The sequence below is a fragment of the Hemiscyllium ocellatum genome, chromosome 14, assembly GCF_020745735.1.
Source record: "Hemiscyllium ocellatum isolate sHemOce1 chromosome 14, sHemOce1.pat.X.cur, whole genome shotgun sequence".
Classification (NCBI taxonomy): domain Eukaryota; kingdom Metazoa; phylum Chordata; class Chondrichthyes; order Orectolobiformes; family Hemiscylliidae; genus Hemiscyllium; species Hemiscyllium ocellatum.
The window spans coordinates 24,591,924-24,609,263 of NC_083414.1; the positions used below are offsets into that span (position 1 = coordinate 24,591,924).

Sequence of the window (17,340 nt, forward strand, 5' to 3'; positions counted from 1 at the left end):
TCTTAAGAAAAATTCCAGAGGATCATTTTTACCAGGGGTTTTCCTCTGGTTGTGGCTAACAGTTGAATCCATAATGGGAGGAATAGTGAACCAGCAATCTTTTCTCACTCCAATGAAAGGTCATGCATCTGAAACGTTGGCCATTTCTCTGAGCAGTTGCCTCTCTGCTCTGAGCATTTCCAGCCTATAGTATAATGCTCCAGTATCCATTGTATTTTGTTTTTATCATGCGTTTAATACTTTGTTTGCTGGTTAAGCAGTCAGGGTGAGTATTTCTATCAAGGAGTGGGACAGATCCTCAGCAGGGAGGCATGGTGGCTCAGTGGTTAGCACTGCTGTCTCACAGCGCCAGCGTCCTGGGTTTGATTCCAGCCTTGGGTGATTGCCTGTGTGGAGTTTGCAATATTCTCTGTGTCTTTATGGGTTTCTTCTGGGTGCTCCAGTTTCCTCCCAGAGTTCAAAGATGTAGAGGCTAGGTGGATTAGCCATGGGAAATGCAGGGTTGGGTCTGGGTGGGATTGGATGGTCTTCGGAGAGTTAGTGTGGACTCAATGGGCTGAATGGCCTGCTTCCACACTGTAGGGATTCTATGACTACTCGACAGTATAGTTAAGAGAAGCTACAAGGAGGATGGTATAAGAACTCAAAAAAAAATTAGTTTGTGATTAATGCAGGACATGGAATCAGTGTTTTTACCTAGTTCTCAAAATCTGATATCCATCCTTGGAATATTTAATACTAATGAAATATAGAAAACCAACTGGGAAAGCCCATATTAATACTAATGGCCCCAGTTTAAAAGATACAAAAAAAGAAGTTTTGTACAAATTTCCTACAGCTGATTCAATTACAGCTTTAAAACAATTGATAAACTCATAGTACTTGGAAAGAACATGTTGACTTTATTGTACAATACAACCATTCTAATATTAACATTAAATGTAATGTATATTTTTCAAATGATACTGTAGCATCTGAACTAAACCAATTGCCCCTGATAAATGCAACAAAATCAAAATGTATGAGTTTTAAAAAAACTCATTCGACAACAGTTACAAAATAATTATAAAGCAAATGACAGCAAAGTGCTCACTCTCAGTCTCAGAATGCTGGATGGAAGTACAGGAGGATGGAGGAGGAAGGTAATTTAAAGTGGTCGAGCAAATAGGGAGGACAGTGTGGCTTTTGGCAGCACACATGCTGTACTCAGCTGATTTAAACTTGTATTTAGTGAATTTCACAATCTAATTACATTGGTTGGGTGGGGGGTCAAAGCAGTTACCTTGACATTGGTGTAGCTGCATATTAACACATCTCTTCAGTAAAATCTTCAAACATTCCTGTTTATAAGTCATAATGTTAAAACAAACCGTGAAAACAGTTCATGAGGTTATTGTCTTTATTCACTTGGAATGATTTTAATTCCTTCTTTCCTCTGCAGTTCATCATGCTCCCTTGGGTGAAAGGCTTTTCTGATGCTCCATTGCAGCACGCTGCTAGCAGTACTACTGGTCTTTACATCATTGAGATTGCTTCTTTTACTTCCCTTCAGTTCTTGCATGGAAACAACTGGGATTCCAGAACTACATGACAGTGCGCTGGGTAAGGCAACAGACCTGATCCTCAGTCAGTTTTACTTTTTATAATGTACTGCATGTGCCCATTTGTCTTCACTTTCAGAAACTGGACCAACAACTGTTTGGGTCCTTCTCCTAGGAGGAGGGGGTGAAGAAAGACCCCCCAAAGCCCGAGATGTGAAAAAGCAGAGAATTCTTACAAACGATAACTGTTCTTTAGTTCAGTCTCTGATTAAAGTTGTGCCAGATAGTTGAAGGCAAAATCAAAGTAGGTCATGAAAGGGAGGGTAGAGATAAAATAACAAAGGATAAAAGAAAGCTATAAATACTTTGTTTCCCATTTCTTGTGTTTTTAAAAAAAAGTCATCAGATTCGTGATATTTCAGGAGTAAAAAATTCATGACAATTGCTGGCATTATCAATGAAACACCTGGGATTTATCTCTGCACTCGGTTTATAGCCAAAAACCCTTGAAGGAAGGGCAGCTAACAAGATACAGCATATTTTTATTTCCTTTTCGAAAAAGGATCCAAAAAAACAGCCACACATGAAAAACATTTATTTAACTGCAAGCAAGGAAGTGGTAGCCTTCATAGAAGGGGAAATTAGGCAGATATCAAAACACCTATGTTCGCATTGAAACGTAGCTTAAAGCAAATATTTTTGTTTTGTATATTCAAAAAGAAAATTGTGCTCCATCTGTCAAGAAGAGTTGGAAAAAAAAATGAAGATATCCAAGGTAAAATAAATTTCATATCTCCTCAGTTAAAGAACTGAAGTGGGGGTGGACAAAAAAATAAACTCTTTTGAAAGCAAGTAATTTACAGTTAACTGCTGAACATATCTGAAATTCTTACAAGTTAATTCCTTTCCAGCATTCATCTTGTACAAAATAGTAACAGGCTAAGATAAATCAGTTAATGTACTTGACAACAGACACAGCCACATGTTTATTAATGTGACTTCTCTGGAGTTCCATAGGCAGGATTGTATGGTGGCTGTGCAGCGGGATTGTATGGTGGCTGTGCAGCGGGATTATATGGAGGCTGTGCAGCGGGATTGTATGGTGGCTGTCCTGGATAAGGCACATTTGCACTAGCTGAAATTAAAACAGAATAGATCATTAGTGCAGAGTGTAAAGACATTTACACATTTCTCTGTTAAAGTTACACAGGGATCCTGAACAAACAAACAGTGAAGCTGTCTATCCTCATCCCGACCCCATGTGTTCCCACAATCCTTTACTTCTTTTCCTTGCTTCTAACCGCTTAAAAGGTAAGAACGGCTTGTATTTTAAGCACCAGTTCCAGCAGACTGACTATTGTCCATCATTGTTCCATCTGCTCGCAGTCGGATTGTCCTCAACACTTTCCTCTACTTTTGAAGGTGGCATTACTGTCGAGTTGACGAGCAGTTACTCATTTCCATTCCTGGTAATTGAGCAACCCATTGCACTCCCCACTTTTATCAAATGCAGGAGGGGTCACCGGTTTTGTAGCTGTAGATATGCCACCTCTTTCCACAATCTTCGTAAGCAGTCACATATCGTCATCCTGCGGGATTTTGTTTTAAATTAAAAGCCTACAGATTCACCTGTCTTGAAAGATCTCACTCCATGAACATGCAGTGGGGAAACAGACTGCAACAATTCGAGAGTGGGAATACCCAAAAATATTTAAACCCGGAATACTTTAAACTTTTTTTGGAATTTACAGCAGTGAAGGTGAATTACACCAGAGACACACTGGTGTAAGAACAACAATCAAGCATTTGTTCCAGAACCAAGTAGGTGATTATGTCACTCAGGCAGTAATCCAAACTTCCTGATTACTAATCCAGTGAAGGTGAATTTAAGTCCTACAATAGCAGTTTGGAATTTGATTTCAGTTTAGATACAAATCTGCAACAGGTAAAGTAAAAGAGACAACAACATTATCGGACTGTCCACAAAACTGGTTCACTAATGTCCTCTACAGATGGAAGTGAGCTCTGTAAACCCAGTCCAGTCTTTCAGAGGTTTGTCTCCTACACCAACTTATTATGCCACTTATTATTCTTTTGAGCAATTAAAACAACAGACTTTTTTCCCCCACCAAGGCGGCAGCCCACTGCCACCTCCTTAAAGTTAATTATTGATGGTCAATACATCCTGAAACTAAATAAAAACCAAAAGAACCATGGATGCTGTAAATCAGAGACAAAATTGGAAGCTGCTGGAAAAGCTCAGCGGATCTGGCAGCATCGGTGGAGAAATCAGAGTTAACCTTTTGGGCTGTGGAAGTGAGGAAGGCACACGCAATCCGAAACGTTAACTCTGATTTCTTTCAATATGCTGCCAATATCCTGGAACTACTGTCACAAGAATGAGAGCTCACAATACTAGAGTACCTCAATGTCCTGGGATCAACAAACAATGAGCTAAAACAGCTTTCTCCTGAGTATGTAATGGACTGTGAAAGTGAGCTTGAGGTAAGAATATCTTCAAGTTGAAGGAGGGAAATGGAATGTGTAGAAGTGACTCAAACTCGGTCTATGATAGCCTAAAATATGTTAGCTTGGTCATTGGCTTTTCTTATTGGAGTGGAAACTGTTTGAGAGAATAATAACACCATAGCAATTCATGAAGGCAGGATGTACTGAACACTTGTGGTTAACTATTGATTGGACAGGAGTCCAAGCATATGCTTTTCTCGTCAAAGTTTTATTACAACATGCCGAGTTCACACTCCAATGACCCTCAGTTAACATATCAGCATCACCTATCCCTTAGTCTAATGTGGCCTCAGGATACCCTGCCAGGTGTGACTAGAAAATAAATTCCCCCTTTTAAAAAAACATTTTAAAAGAAATTGATATGCTGAACAATAATCATGAAAAACAAGAAATAAAAAAAATAACATTGTGCAATATGACATTATATTCCTCTTTTTGCTGTACATTAAATTCCAAATGCCCTTTATCCAGTATTTCTAAAAGTTTCTCAAAATTTGCTCTTTCCTTTGTAAAGCAGTCAGATTGCACTATCCACCCACTTCAATTTGAAGATTTGCCTGTTCACAAGCCTGTTTTAAAACTGCAATATCAATCTGGCTTCTTCCATTCATGCATTTTGTTGATTATATATTATCCCATAGGGGCTTTTGACCAATGTAGCACTCAATGGGTATTGCTACTGAATCCTTTTAGAATTTATTCCAATATTTTCACCAAAAACAACATTATCACTATCACTTGAACAAAAAGCTTTCTGCTATTAGAAAAGGTTTTTTTTAAAAAAAAAAATTCACTCTTCAGATGCTTTCAGCTTCTCAAGCTAAAAAAGGACAACACTTACCGGTCTCTCCAAAAAGAAAAATGATAAACTCATCTACATTTGAGAATCCTTCACAGATTTGCTTAAGAAGGATAACTAAAAACTAAATAGGTTTCACATTCCTGTCACCGCTCAAATGACTGAAACTTCAGAACAAAATGCTCCATGTTAAGTTTCTTAATGTTTTGATTGCCCAAGTCATACCTTCCACTTGGGGAGTTTTCATAATCGTACTCAATTCTAAGAACTTAAAACTGGCAATGCATCTTGTTTGGGTGCCTGGTCAATTCAGGTGTCTCATTCAATTTCACAATTTTTTCATTTCAGTTTTGGAAGCCGCTGCACAGACACAGTTATGAGACCTTACTAGCTGCAATGGGGCTAATATTTTCTAAATATTTTCTCAAAGTTATGTTTGGTTTCTTGTTCTTACCTTTAAGTTTACATGTTTCTACAAATCCATTGGCAACTCTTGCTTACTGAGTGTACTGGAGCACTGCCTACAACATGTAATAACATTCCACTCCCAAGCTACAAACCAGTCTGTATATCACATTACTCATACTTAAGCAGTTTATTCCTGAAGTGTTACAATAATCTACTTACTTGCCACAGTATCTTGATATGAAGGTGGTTGTCCAGAATATGGAGTTGGATATGGTGGTGGATAGGCACTACTTGGAGGATAGGGACCCATAGCTGGTGCTGGCTGCATTGGCATTGGAGAATATCCTTGGTATGGAACGAAACCTTGTGCTGGTACGTGTGGTTGCTGTGGGTATGTAGACTGTACCACTGTAGTTGTAGTTGAACTTGTAACCACAGCTAAAAGAGAATGACAGACAAATATCAATTCATTCATCAAAACTAATTCAGCTTTTATCAGCAAATGTGTCAAAAAGGAAAGGGGCCTTGGAGAATAGTGACAAACAAAATTTGTAAAATTCTCCCCAACCAAAAACAGACTGGGGTATAGGTTATATAGTCAAGGCAAAATCACCTTTTAAATCTCCTGCATTAGAAGAAATATTGCAGCTGAAGTGAACTGAAGAACAGCATACATTGCCCCCCTTTGTGGGGTGGCAAGGATTTGTTCATTTGTCTTTCTCTCGGCTTTTATTGGTTGAAGTGGGGATTGGCATCTCTGATTCTGGATATCAACCCTCACCATGATTTAAGGGCTGGGATTTGGATCCAGAGAAAAGACGGAGAGGATCTCATCTCAGGAATAACCATAAGTGTCATTCAAGGTGGACTCTTAGAATCAGCAGGATATCGTAGCAGTTTCAGAGAAAATAATATCCTCTGGATATTTTTAAAGGCACTAATCAGGTCACTGTTCATAGACATAGACATGGATTAAATAGGAAGAGTTTGGATAGCTTAAAAGGTGTAAAGACATTGGTGTAGAAATAGCAACAAAATCTTTCACATTAAAAATAAAAGGCATAGTTGAAACTGATAATCTAATGGTTAATTTGAATTAAAAGTAGTCGCAGATTGTGCTGTGGACCAAATTGAATTCAAACTGCCAACCCATCCATGTCAGATGAGAATTAAAAGTAATTTGACCCGAAATGTTAATACTGATTTCTCTCCACAGATGCAGTCACATCCTGTGGCTGAAACTACCTGTTACAGAAGAAGAGATCCCAAGTATCTCAATGCCCTGGGATCAAAACACAACAAGTTAAAGCAGTTTTCACCTGAACATGGAATACATTGTGTAAATAGGCCTGGGGAAAGAATATTTTCAAGTTTAAAGGAGGGGAATGAAATGTGTAGAAGGGACTCAGTCTATGATAGCCTGGAATATATTAGCTCAGTTACTTGCTTTTATTGGAATGGGAACTGTTTCAAGCGAATAGTAACTAGACTTACTATTTTCTAAATCAACCTGTTTAAAAGATGTTATTACACACCTCTGGCTGCCTGGTTCAGAGACAAGGGCACTACTACTACACTGCAAGAGCCCTTTAAATTCCACTCACTCCTGTCATGTCCATAGTTAAACATCAGTTTGTTGCAGTCCATTCTGCAAATCTAATGTCTAGAGGACAAGATGTTAAGGTTGCAGGATCAGTGAGATGTCCTTAATTGATCAGATTATTGCTGCTGTAATGAATGCTGGTGAGTAACTGGGCTATCTTCATATATTTTGAAGCAGTTTGGACTGGTCCGTAATGCTTTCATTCTGAGAGTTCTTTGACAGAATAAAACAGTCAGCAAAATGAAAACCATTCCCTCTTTCACAGCAGTCAGCTGTAATATTTTGAGGTCAAGTTTATAAGATAAGTCTGATGCTGGGGTGCCGGGAGGATTGGGTGCCAGATGGATGGGGGGGCCATGCAGGTGGGTGACAGTGCCAGAGTGTAAGGTGGTAAGGGAGCCAGTTAAGTATTGAGAGGAGGTGGAAGTGGGGGTTGGGGCTAGGCTAGGGGAGGGGGGCAGTGGGGCTGGTGGTGATGATGTTCAGGTCTAGTCCAGTCCAATCCTGCCCCAGAACAACAACAGGTCCTTGGGTCCCAGGGTGACAGTGTCAGGACAGTGCCTGGGCCTGGTGGGGTTGGGGTATCAGTAGTCTACATGTAATTAGGGGTACAAGAGATGAGCTTGGAGTCAGTTGAATATAGTAAGGCGCTATTATCCTGCTGAACCACAGTGCTGCTCTCTCATTAACCACAGGATCACCACACCTCAGGTGAGCGGAGAACTCAAGAAGGAGAGCCCTTCACAGTAACCTCAGTCCGTGCGTGAATGAAACCCATGTTAATGGCAGCACTCTGCATTGTAAACCAGCCATCCAACAATGAGCTCACCAATTCAATTGCTGAATAATTACTCAGGACTTCAACATTTTGGTTAATTTCATTGGAACCATAAGAATTCTGATTTTTAATGAGATTGAAGGTTCCAAGGTATAGAAATTTGCGCAGCAGAAAGTTCAATTTTCCACACAATTCCTTCAGAATACATTTTGATGGAGATTCTGCAAGGTCCCCATACAACTCTGGTCTATGTTGGAAAAATTACTTACATGGAGTTCAAAGTATCCTTTTCAAATTGAAAGTGATCAAGGGATTTTGAGCATAAAATATCACACTGTCAACCACACCAGAAAAAAAATTCAATCAAAACTACCTAAAAACACGTCAATTACAGTAATACTGATTTAATGACATGGTCAGTAGTTCATTTGCTAAGTTTGTCACAGTACAATGACCACAATGGGTAGCAACCTTTCTCTCAAAGAAAAATCACACTTTTACCAAGCAGATAAAGCAAAACAATAGACTATCCTAACAGGTTACAAGTATGCAGCAGGCAACAACATTTCAAGCCAACTTAAAATGTACACAGGGTTTCTTTGTATTCTCTCCTCTCAACCTCAAGTAGCCACTACTTTGTCAAAGGTTGATGTTCATAATTAATGCAAGTTGCTTAACTGCACTTACAACTTGGTTCACGTTATAAGGCATCAATTTTAACCTACAATATGATCCTGTTTAAAAGTAGTAATCTGGTAAAATCCATTTACTGCATTTACACACACACACACCTGCAACCACTGGATTAATGAAGACAGCAAATCTCTGGCAACACACTCTTGTGGCCATTAACTTTAACAATTTCAAACTTTCTTCGCCCCCAACTCCTCCAATTGGCATTTCGTTCTGCAACTGGTATCTTATCCTGAATGAAGGATCACAGTTTAATGATTCAGAGTAGGCCATTTAGGACTTAGATGAGGAGAAATTTCTTCACCAAGAGAATCTGTGGAATTGTCTGCCACAGAAAGCAGCTGAAGCTAGAATATTGAATCAAGGAGCCTTTAGATATTAGGACTAAATGAGTCAAACAGTATGGGGAGAAAGCAAGAACAGGGTACTGAACAAAGGCATAAATTTTGCAATTCTCCAATCTGTCAGCACCATCTCCAAATCTAGGGAAGACTGAAAGACAATTGTCAGTGCCTTTGCAATTTCTACTCTCACTTCTATCACCAACCTGCATCTCATCCCATCAATGTTAAGTACTGACTGTTAATCCGAGAGACCCCCCCCCACCCACCCCCAAAATCAAGTTTAAACCTTCACTATCGCATTAAGTATTTTGTAATTTTCAATGAAATCACCTCACATTCTTCAAAACTCTAGAGAATACAGCCCTAGTGCTTGGCCCACTGAAGTTGGCTCTCCAGAGGTTGATTTTCTTCATTGAATTGACTAACAGTCGGTTCTGCAATAACGCGTCTTTTGTTAACATGAGTTGGCTGTAATGCAATCGGGTGAATAGGTAACACTGTTCCTAAGGTGACAGAGGTCTGCAGATGCTAGAGATTAGAGTTGACTGTCTGTTGCTGGAAAAGCATAGCACATCAGGCAGAATCAGAGGAACAGTAAAGTCAACGTTTCGGGCTGGAGCCCTTCATCAGGAGTGAGGCTGGGAGCCTCTGGGGTGAAGAGATAAACGGGACAGGGACGGGGATGGGGATGGGGACGGGGACGGGGACGGGGACGGGGGAGGGGGAGAAAGTAGCTGAGAGTGCGATAGGTGGGTGAGTAAAGGTGAAAGGTCGTAGATGAGTGGATAGGTGAGAAGGAAGACTGACAGGTGGGACAGGTCATGAGGGTGGTGCTGAGCTGGAAGGTTTGAACTGGGGTCAGGTGGGGGGGTGGGGAGGGGAATGAGATAACTGGTGAAGTCCACATTTTATGCCATGGGGTTGAAGGATTCTGAGGCAGAAGATAAGGCGTTCTTTCTCCAGGCGTCGGGTGGTGAGGGAGTGGTGATGGAGGAAGCCCAGGACCTGCATGTCCTCAGCAGAGTGGAAGGGGGAGTTGAAATGTTAAGCCAAGGGGCGGTGTGCTAAATTGTTGAGGGTGGCCCAGAGATGTTCTCTAAAGCGCTCTGTGAGAAGGTGTCCAGTCTACCCAACATAGAGGAGACTGCATTGGGAGAAACAGATACAATAAATTACACGTGTGGAAGTGCAGGTGAAACTTTGATGGATGTGGAAGGTTCCTTTGGAGGGAGGAAGTGTGGGTGCAGGTTTTGCAATTCCTGCGGTCACAGGAGAAGGTACCAAGATGGAAGGGTGGCTTATCAGGGGGCATGGAACTGACCAGGTAGTCGCAGAGGGAACAGTCTTTGTGGAAAGCAGATAGGTGTGGGGAGGGAAATATATTCCTGGTGGTGGGGTCTATTTGTAGGTGGATGAACTGTTGGCAGATGATGCGATTTATGCAGAGGTTGGTGGGGTGGAAGGGGAGGACCAGGAGGTTCTGTTGTTGTTGCAATTGGAGGGGTGGGGTTAGAGGGTGGAGATGCAGGATGTGGATGAGCTGCATTGGAGGGCATCTTCAACCATGTGGGAGGGGAAATTGTGGTCTTTAAAGGAGGAGGCCATCTGGTGTGTTCTGTGGTGGAACTGGTCCTCCTGGGAGCAGATGCGGCGGAGGTGGAGGAACTGGTAATACAGGATAGCATTTTTGGAGGAGGTAGGGTGGGAGGAGGTGTAATCTAGGTAGCTGTGGGAGTTGGTGGGTTTGTTAAAAATGTCAGTGTTGAGTCGGTCCTCGTGGATGGAGATAGAGAGGTCTAGGAATGGGAGAGAAGTGTCAGAGGTCATCCAGGTGAATTTAAGGTTGGGGTGGAATGTGTTGGTGAAGCTGATGAATTGTTCCGTGGCGCCGATGCAGTCATCAACGTAGCTGAGGAAAAGGTGGAGAGTGGTGCTGGTGTAACTACGGAAGGCGGACTGTTCTATGTAGCGACTTTCCTGCTCCTCGGATGCTGCCTGACCAGCTGTGCTTTTCCAGCAACACACTCTCAACACTGTTCCTAAAACAGGAAGTTTTAAAGTGTGCGTTGGCTATAATGCGATTACATTGCCAACTAAGTGTATTTGCACTGCGCAATTTTTATATAGCATGAGGTCGCACAAGGACGCAACTATCAGGTTCTGGAAGAAATAACTAAATATCATTTTCAACCATTATCCTAAACATCATGCAATTATTATTACTCCCCCACTGTTATTTCATTTACTTGGCCTACTTTCTTCCTGACAACCCACCCTGTCTCTTGTTGTTGGCTGGACACAATGCAGTGCCAAACTCTCCTGAAGATAATCCAGAAATGCCTGCCTCTCTCACTATCAAGTCATTATAGGAATAATTAAAATTGCCAATAATACCTACTCTCTAACGTTTAAAGCTCTTCATAAATTCCTTACAGATTAGTTTATCTATATTCGTCTCACTAGCTAATGGGTCTATAGATTACACCAAGCAACGTCATTGTACTCTTCTTATCCCTTAACTGTCACCAAACCAATTCCGTCCTCTTTCTTTCTCCAGTATCGCAATGCTCTCCTTAACCAAAAATGCCACTCCTCCTCCTATTTAATTTCTTTTCCTATCTTTCCTGAACACTTTGACCTGGGAATATTTAGCATCTATACCTACCCTGTCTTGAACAAGATCCTTTATTGTTACAAAATCACAGTGCCACAAGATTGTCTGTCCCTGTAACTTTCCAACCTTGTTAACTATACGCCATGCAGTGCAACTCACCATTTCCTCCCTTATTTTGATTTCAGCTACATTTCTCTACTTGAGCACTGTCAGCCTCTCCCAGCATTTCATGCATCCTGTTTTTATTTGATAGTAGTTTCTCCTGGTTTCCAGTCCCCTGCTAAATTAGTTTAATTCCTCACTACCAAAACACCTTGCAACAAACTCAGACCAGCTCTGTTCAGATGCAGCCATTCCTGCTAGTGCCATCTCTGCAAGAGTGAGTCACAGTATCCCAGGAAATTAAAGCCCCCCCATTCCTCACCATCTTTCCAGCTATGTGTTCATCTGTCTCACCTTCCAACTTCTGTACTTATGTTTTTGATGGCATATCCTGCTTTCATCTTCAAAATGTTATGTGCCCCTCTCCCCATCTCACCCGACCATTTAAAGCAGAGTCATACAGCACAGAAACAGACCCTTTGGTCCAACCAGTCCATGCCAACCATAATCCCAAACTAAACTAGTCCCACCTGCCTGTGTTTGGCCCATATTCCCTCTTGTTCATGTATAATCTAGACTTCTAAGCGTCCACCACTTCATTCCACACAAGGACCACACTGCGTAAAAAAATTGCTCCACATCTTTTTAAAAATCTTTCTCCTCTCACCTTAAAAAAAAATGCCCTCTAATCTTGAAATTGCTCATCGTAGTGAAAAGACACCTGCTTTTCAACTTATTTATACCCTCATGATTTTTTAAACCTCCAAAAGCTCAACCTCCTCCGCTCCAGAGAGAAAAGTCCTGGCCTATCCAGCTTCTTCCTAAATCTCTTCTGAACTCTCTCCAGTTGAATAATATCCTTCCTGTAACAGGGTGACCAGAATTGGCCACTGTATGCCAGAAGAGGCCTCAATGTTCTATACAGCCTCAACATGACAGGTTTATTCATCTTCTAGTTGTGCGACCTCATGAAGTGGACAAAGACCACTGCATTACATTAGTTGGTAAAGTCAAAAGTACTTCTGAGAGACCATTAGATCAAATCCTTTCTTCATTAGCTCCCAAGAACAAGATTGTGGAAGTTGGTAGATGCTGACAAAATGTGAAAGGATTCTGGTTTAACACAGGTGTTGCAATTTTAATTAGTTTGACCAATAAAGGACGAGCATATGATTCAATTTTAGTTACGGATGTTACTATGAAGCACTATAATGTCTCAACTTCTTACTAGAAGTGTTGTATTAGATTTGCTTTGATTAAATAAGTAACAGATAAGGTGGAATGTTATTACTGTGGCCATTTGAAAGGTTCTCTCAGGCTCCTGCTCAGTGAAATATTTGCCAGTTTGGATTGGATGATGCTGCATGCACAGATTCAGCTGAATGACTCAGTCAGGAAGCCAGCAGCTTGTGGTCAATTACAATCAGTGACGGAAATCAAACTTTTTCCCCTCCATGCGCATTGCCCAGAATATTTTTAGATTCTAGGAAGCTCAAGTTAAAAAGTACAGCTTGGTTCTTAAACAAATAGAACAACAGGGTTCCAGAGATTTCCCTGTTCCATTTCCATAAATGCAAAGCACTGACGTCCTATTAATTTGAAATGTTTACTATTAATCAAGGCCACACGAAGTTAAGTTCCAATCACGTGACATGGGAAGTAACAACATAGCCCTGGAACCCAACCCTCAAAGTCCTTTCACTGCACAAGCATGAAACCTATTGACACATACTTAGCATTGGAAACAGAAAGTTAGCACTTGGGAAGCCGACACTTTTACTCAAATATTATTGAGAAAACGTTGTTTTGGTTTTTTTGACTTCAGTGAGTGGCGTTTCCATTGGCAATTATCTAAAATGGAATCAATTTATTTCAGGATGTACAGCAATGAGACAAAACATTATAAAAAGGCCCGTATTCAAAATGACAGAGTCCAATAGTTAGTAGTGCAAAATAGGGCAGTCAGCCCTCCAGGACCAGAGTTTTAAAGAGTTACTGATACATCTCCAAGTTGCTGCTGGAAGGGAACCATGAGAATGGTTACGGGTGCACTTGAAAACCGAAACTGTAATTTTAATGTCAAAAATGGTCAAAGAAGATTAGAGTGGAGACCAAAGGCTGTTGGATTGAAGGGGAAAGGCAGGTGGCAGTAGCTGGTCACGTGACAGTGTCCATTCACCCGGAGCTAGCAACTCAAGTGAAAATGATTTCCACTTCACAGCAACGTATTAGTGACAGTACAATCCCACACAAGTGATAAAACGTTCCTCATTACACCCAGGGGTACTTGGGTAATAAAATGGGGAAGGGGACAGGGTAGTGGGTTGTAACATCTTTGGAGAGGGTGAGCAAGCTCATCCACAGTCACCTGCATTTATTTGCAACCAGTTATGGTAAAACAGATAAAACTCAATTAGGAATAATTCTGTAGCTTCTACTCACAAAGCAACCCAAGAAACACTTAGAACGGTACAGCACAGGCTATTTGGCCCACGATGTTATGATGAACATGGCGCTAAATTAATCTAATCCCTTCTACCTGCCATTGGTCCATTTAATTCATTTCTTGCATATTTACATGTTTATCTAAAAGTCCCTTAAATACCCCTATCATATCTGCTTCCACCACACCACAGACAGGGCGTTCCAGACTCCTACCACACTCGGTATAAAAACATGCACCTCAGATTGCCTTTTAACTTATCTCCCTCTCTCACTTTAAATGTATCCGCTTACTATTAGACATTTCAACTCTGGGAAAAAAAGATAGGATAAACAGTCAGAATCCATTTTTCATGAGCTTTGTGTACTTACACTGCACAACTTGCTTGCATTTGCCTGATAGTACTCATTCTCAGTTGGATGGCTTTCTTACTTTTACTCACCAGATTTCAGTTTTCAGACGTACATATAATTAGGAGATCCCCCACAATAGCTTAGATGGAGAATGATGCAAATGCAAAATCCAAACACAGCTATTGTAACAACATAAAATTAAAAATGTCCATATGCAACAGGTCAACTATACACAGCTGTCAAAGCAATCCATGTGGAGTGTGGTGAGCTCTCAGAGTCTTACGGTTACTTCAAATTCCAGAAGGTCAAAGACCTGACAAAATTGTTAAATTTGCAGATAACGGTAGCCTAGAGAAGGTCAGTGAAAATTGGAAGAGGCAACTCAATTTATAAACTGTGTGGATAGGCCTGGAGCATCGGAGGCTGAGGGGTGACCTCACCGAGGTTTATAAAATAATGAGGGACATGGATAGGGTAAATAGACAAGGTCTTTTTCCTGGGTGGGGGAATTCAGAACTAGAGGGACTAAGGGGCAACTTTTTCGGTGCATGTATGGAATGAGCTGCCAGACGAAGTGGTAGAGGTTGGTACAATTACAGCATTTAAAAAGGCACTTAGATAGGCATATGATTTTAGAGGGATGGTGGCCAAGTGCTGGCAAATAGGACTAGATTACTTAGTCTAGGATATCTGGTCAGCATGGACGAAGGTCCTGTTTCCATGCTGTACATCCCTATGACCTTATGTAAGTGGGCAGAACAGTGACAAATGAAATTTAATGAAGACAAATGTAAAGTCCTAGCAGAACAGCATAGGAACTCAAGGGGTAAGAACAAGATTAGACATTTGAGCCCTCAACCCCGTTCTATCATTGGCATGGTGGCACAGTGGTTAGCACTGCTGCCTCACAGCACCAGAGACCCGGGTTCAATTCCCGCCTCAGGCGATCTGTGTGGAATTTGCACATTCTCCCAGTGTAGGTTTCCTCCAGTTTCCTCCCACAATCCAAAAATGTGCAGGTTAGGTGAATTGGCCATGCTAAATTACCCCTAGTGTTAGGTGAAGGGGTAAATGTAGGGGAATGGGTCTGGGTGGGTTGCGCTTAGACGGGTTGGTGTGGACGTGTTGGGCCGAAGGGCCTGTTTCCACACTGTAAGCAATCTAAGTAAAATCTAATCTAAGATCATGAACAAATCACTGGCTTCAAGTTGACTTGCATTCCTGCTTCCCATATCCCTCCATTACCTGAGAAACGAAAACAATGTCTATATGTCTCAGTCTTAAACATATTCAACAATTCAAATCCCTGAATTAGAGAATTGTATCAGTGAAGACATTTCTCATCTATGTCTTAAAGAATTGGTCTCCTCATTCCCAGACCTTGTGTGTGTGTTCTGGACTTCCCTTGTCAGGGGAAACAATATCTCTGAAGCTCTCTCTTGTATGTTTCAGTGAAATCACCTCTCATTCTTCTAAAGTCTGATGAACATATGCCAAATTTACACAGCCAATCATCAAAGATCAACTCGGGAATCCACAGATCATTATAATAAACCTTCACTGTGCCACATACCATATAAATAGATCACTGCTATAACTATGAAAACTTTGCACAGTATTATAGATGGAGTCTCAAAGCAGGACACTTCTGCAGCAAGACTTCCTTACTCTTGCACTCTAAGCCCTTTGCAATAAAGGCTGGCGTGTGATTTGTCGTCCTGTTTGCTCACTGCATCTGCACGCAAATGTACTATGCTCTGTTAGAGGATACCCAAATCCCTCTGAAGATCAACATTTATGGATTTAAAAAGAAGTTTATCTTTCTGTTCTTACACCAAAGTGAAAAGCTGACCATTTTCCCCCACATTGTATTCCATCTTCCAATTTGTTGTCTACTCACTAAGTGGTGAGAAGGACATAAAGAGGCTGCAAAAGGTTATAATCTCACCCTGCACCTTATTCTGAGTAAGCACGATAACTTGCTCCTTACTCTTCTTCAAACTGATCAATACAGAATGTTAACACCCGAAGCCCCAGTACTGATCCTCAGGACACTCCACTAGTTAGAACCTGCCAACCTGGAAACGCCTAATCCATCTCTCAACTTCTTGGTTAACAGGCAATCACCAGTCTACCTATCTATACTAACATATTACTCCCAACTCCATAAGCCCACATCTCATTTACTGATTTGTATGGAATGTCATCAAAGGCTTTTTGGAAATCCATGTCTTCTGGTTATTCTCAATTCACTAGTTGCACCCTCTTATGACTCCTACTATTTGTCAAATGCAATCTCTCATTTTGGAAAATCACTGTCCTTGCATGATCATACTTTGATTTTCTAAGTGCCTTGTTAACACGTGTTTAATCACCTCCAACTGACGCCAAGCTAACATGTCATTTGGATTCTCTTTTCTTCCCTTTCAATAGCAATGCCAGATTTGCTAACTTTCAATTCCAATCTGCTGTAACCATTCCAGAATCGAGGGAATTTTGATAAATCACATCTAGCACATTGGCTTTCTCTACAACTCTCTCTTTTAAAACCCTGGGTTGAGGCATCAGATGCTGGGGATTTTCTTAATTGTAGTCCTTTAAAAGAACAAAAGAACAGATGAATTACATACACTATGAATAAATAGAGTGGGGGAGGGGGAGACAAACGCAGGAGAGAGAAGCAGAGACCATGCGACAGAGAGAGCGAGCGAGCATGCACGGGTCAGGTGAAGACAGGGAGAGACAGACACTCAATTAGCATTCTTGATTAAGAATTACAATTATTACATAATTATTGATTATGCTGCTGCTCAATTTCTTGATCTAGAACTGGAGGCAGTGGAGAAAAGTCTCACAAATCTCCAAGAATCTGAGCAATGTAGTAAGACAGCAGAAGAATCCAAACGATGATTTTATAGGCATGCTTAATGCTTGTTTGGAAAACATACACCTAGGATATGACTTTAAATTGAAGTAGAGGACGAAGTACCTTTTTTATTTTAAACCGAGCCAAGTTCAGTACCCATAAAGACAGCCTCATGTCAGGCTACATGTGACCCCACCATATCATTCTGTATCTGTTAAATCTTCCTTACTACCCTGTTTTGACACCATCATCTTGACAACTTGTTAT

General features: G+C 41.0%; 1 protein-coding gene across 2 annotated transcripts in view; it reads right to left on the bottom strand.

Annotated features, from left to right (window-relative positions):
- Positions 1 to 879: 879 nt before the first annotated feature.
- The window catches only part of shisa10.1 (shisa family member 10, tandem duplicate 1), an 82,300-nt gene continuing 65,839 nt past the window's right edge, over positions 880 to 17,340 (bottom strand). For both annotated transcript variants that reach the window (XM_060835507.1, XM_060835508.1), the window contains 2 exons: positions 5,497 to 5,715; positions 880 to 2,676 (listed from right to left, as the gene is read on the bottom strand). In XM_060835507.1, coding sequence (XP_060691490.1) covers positions 2,531 to 2,676; positions 5,497 to 5,715 — 365 coding nt within the window. In that variant the 3' untranslated portion in view covers positions 880 to 2,530. The remainder of the gene's footprint in view (positions 2,677 to 5,496; positions 5,716 to 17,340) is intronic.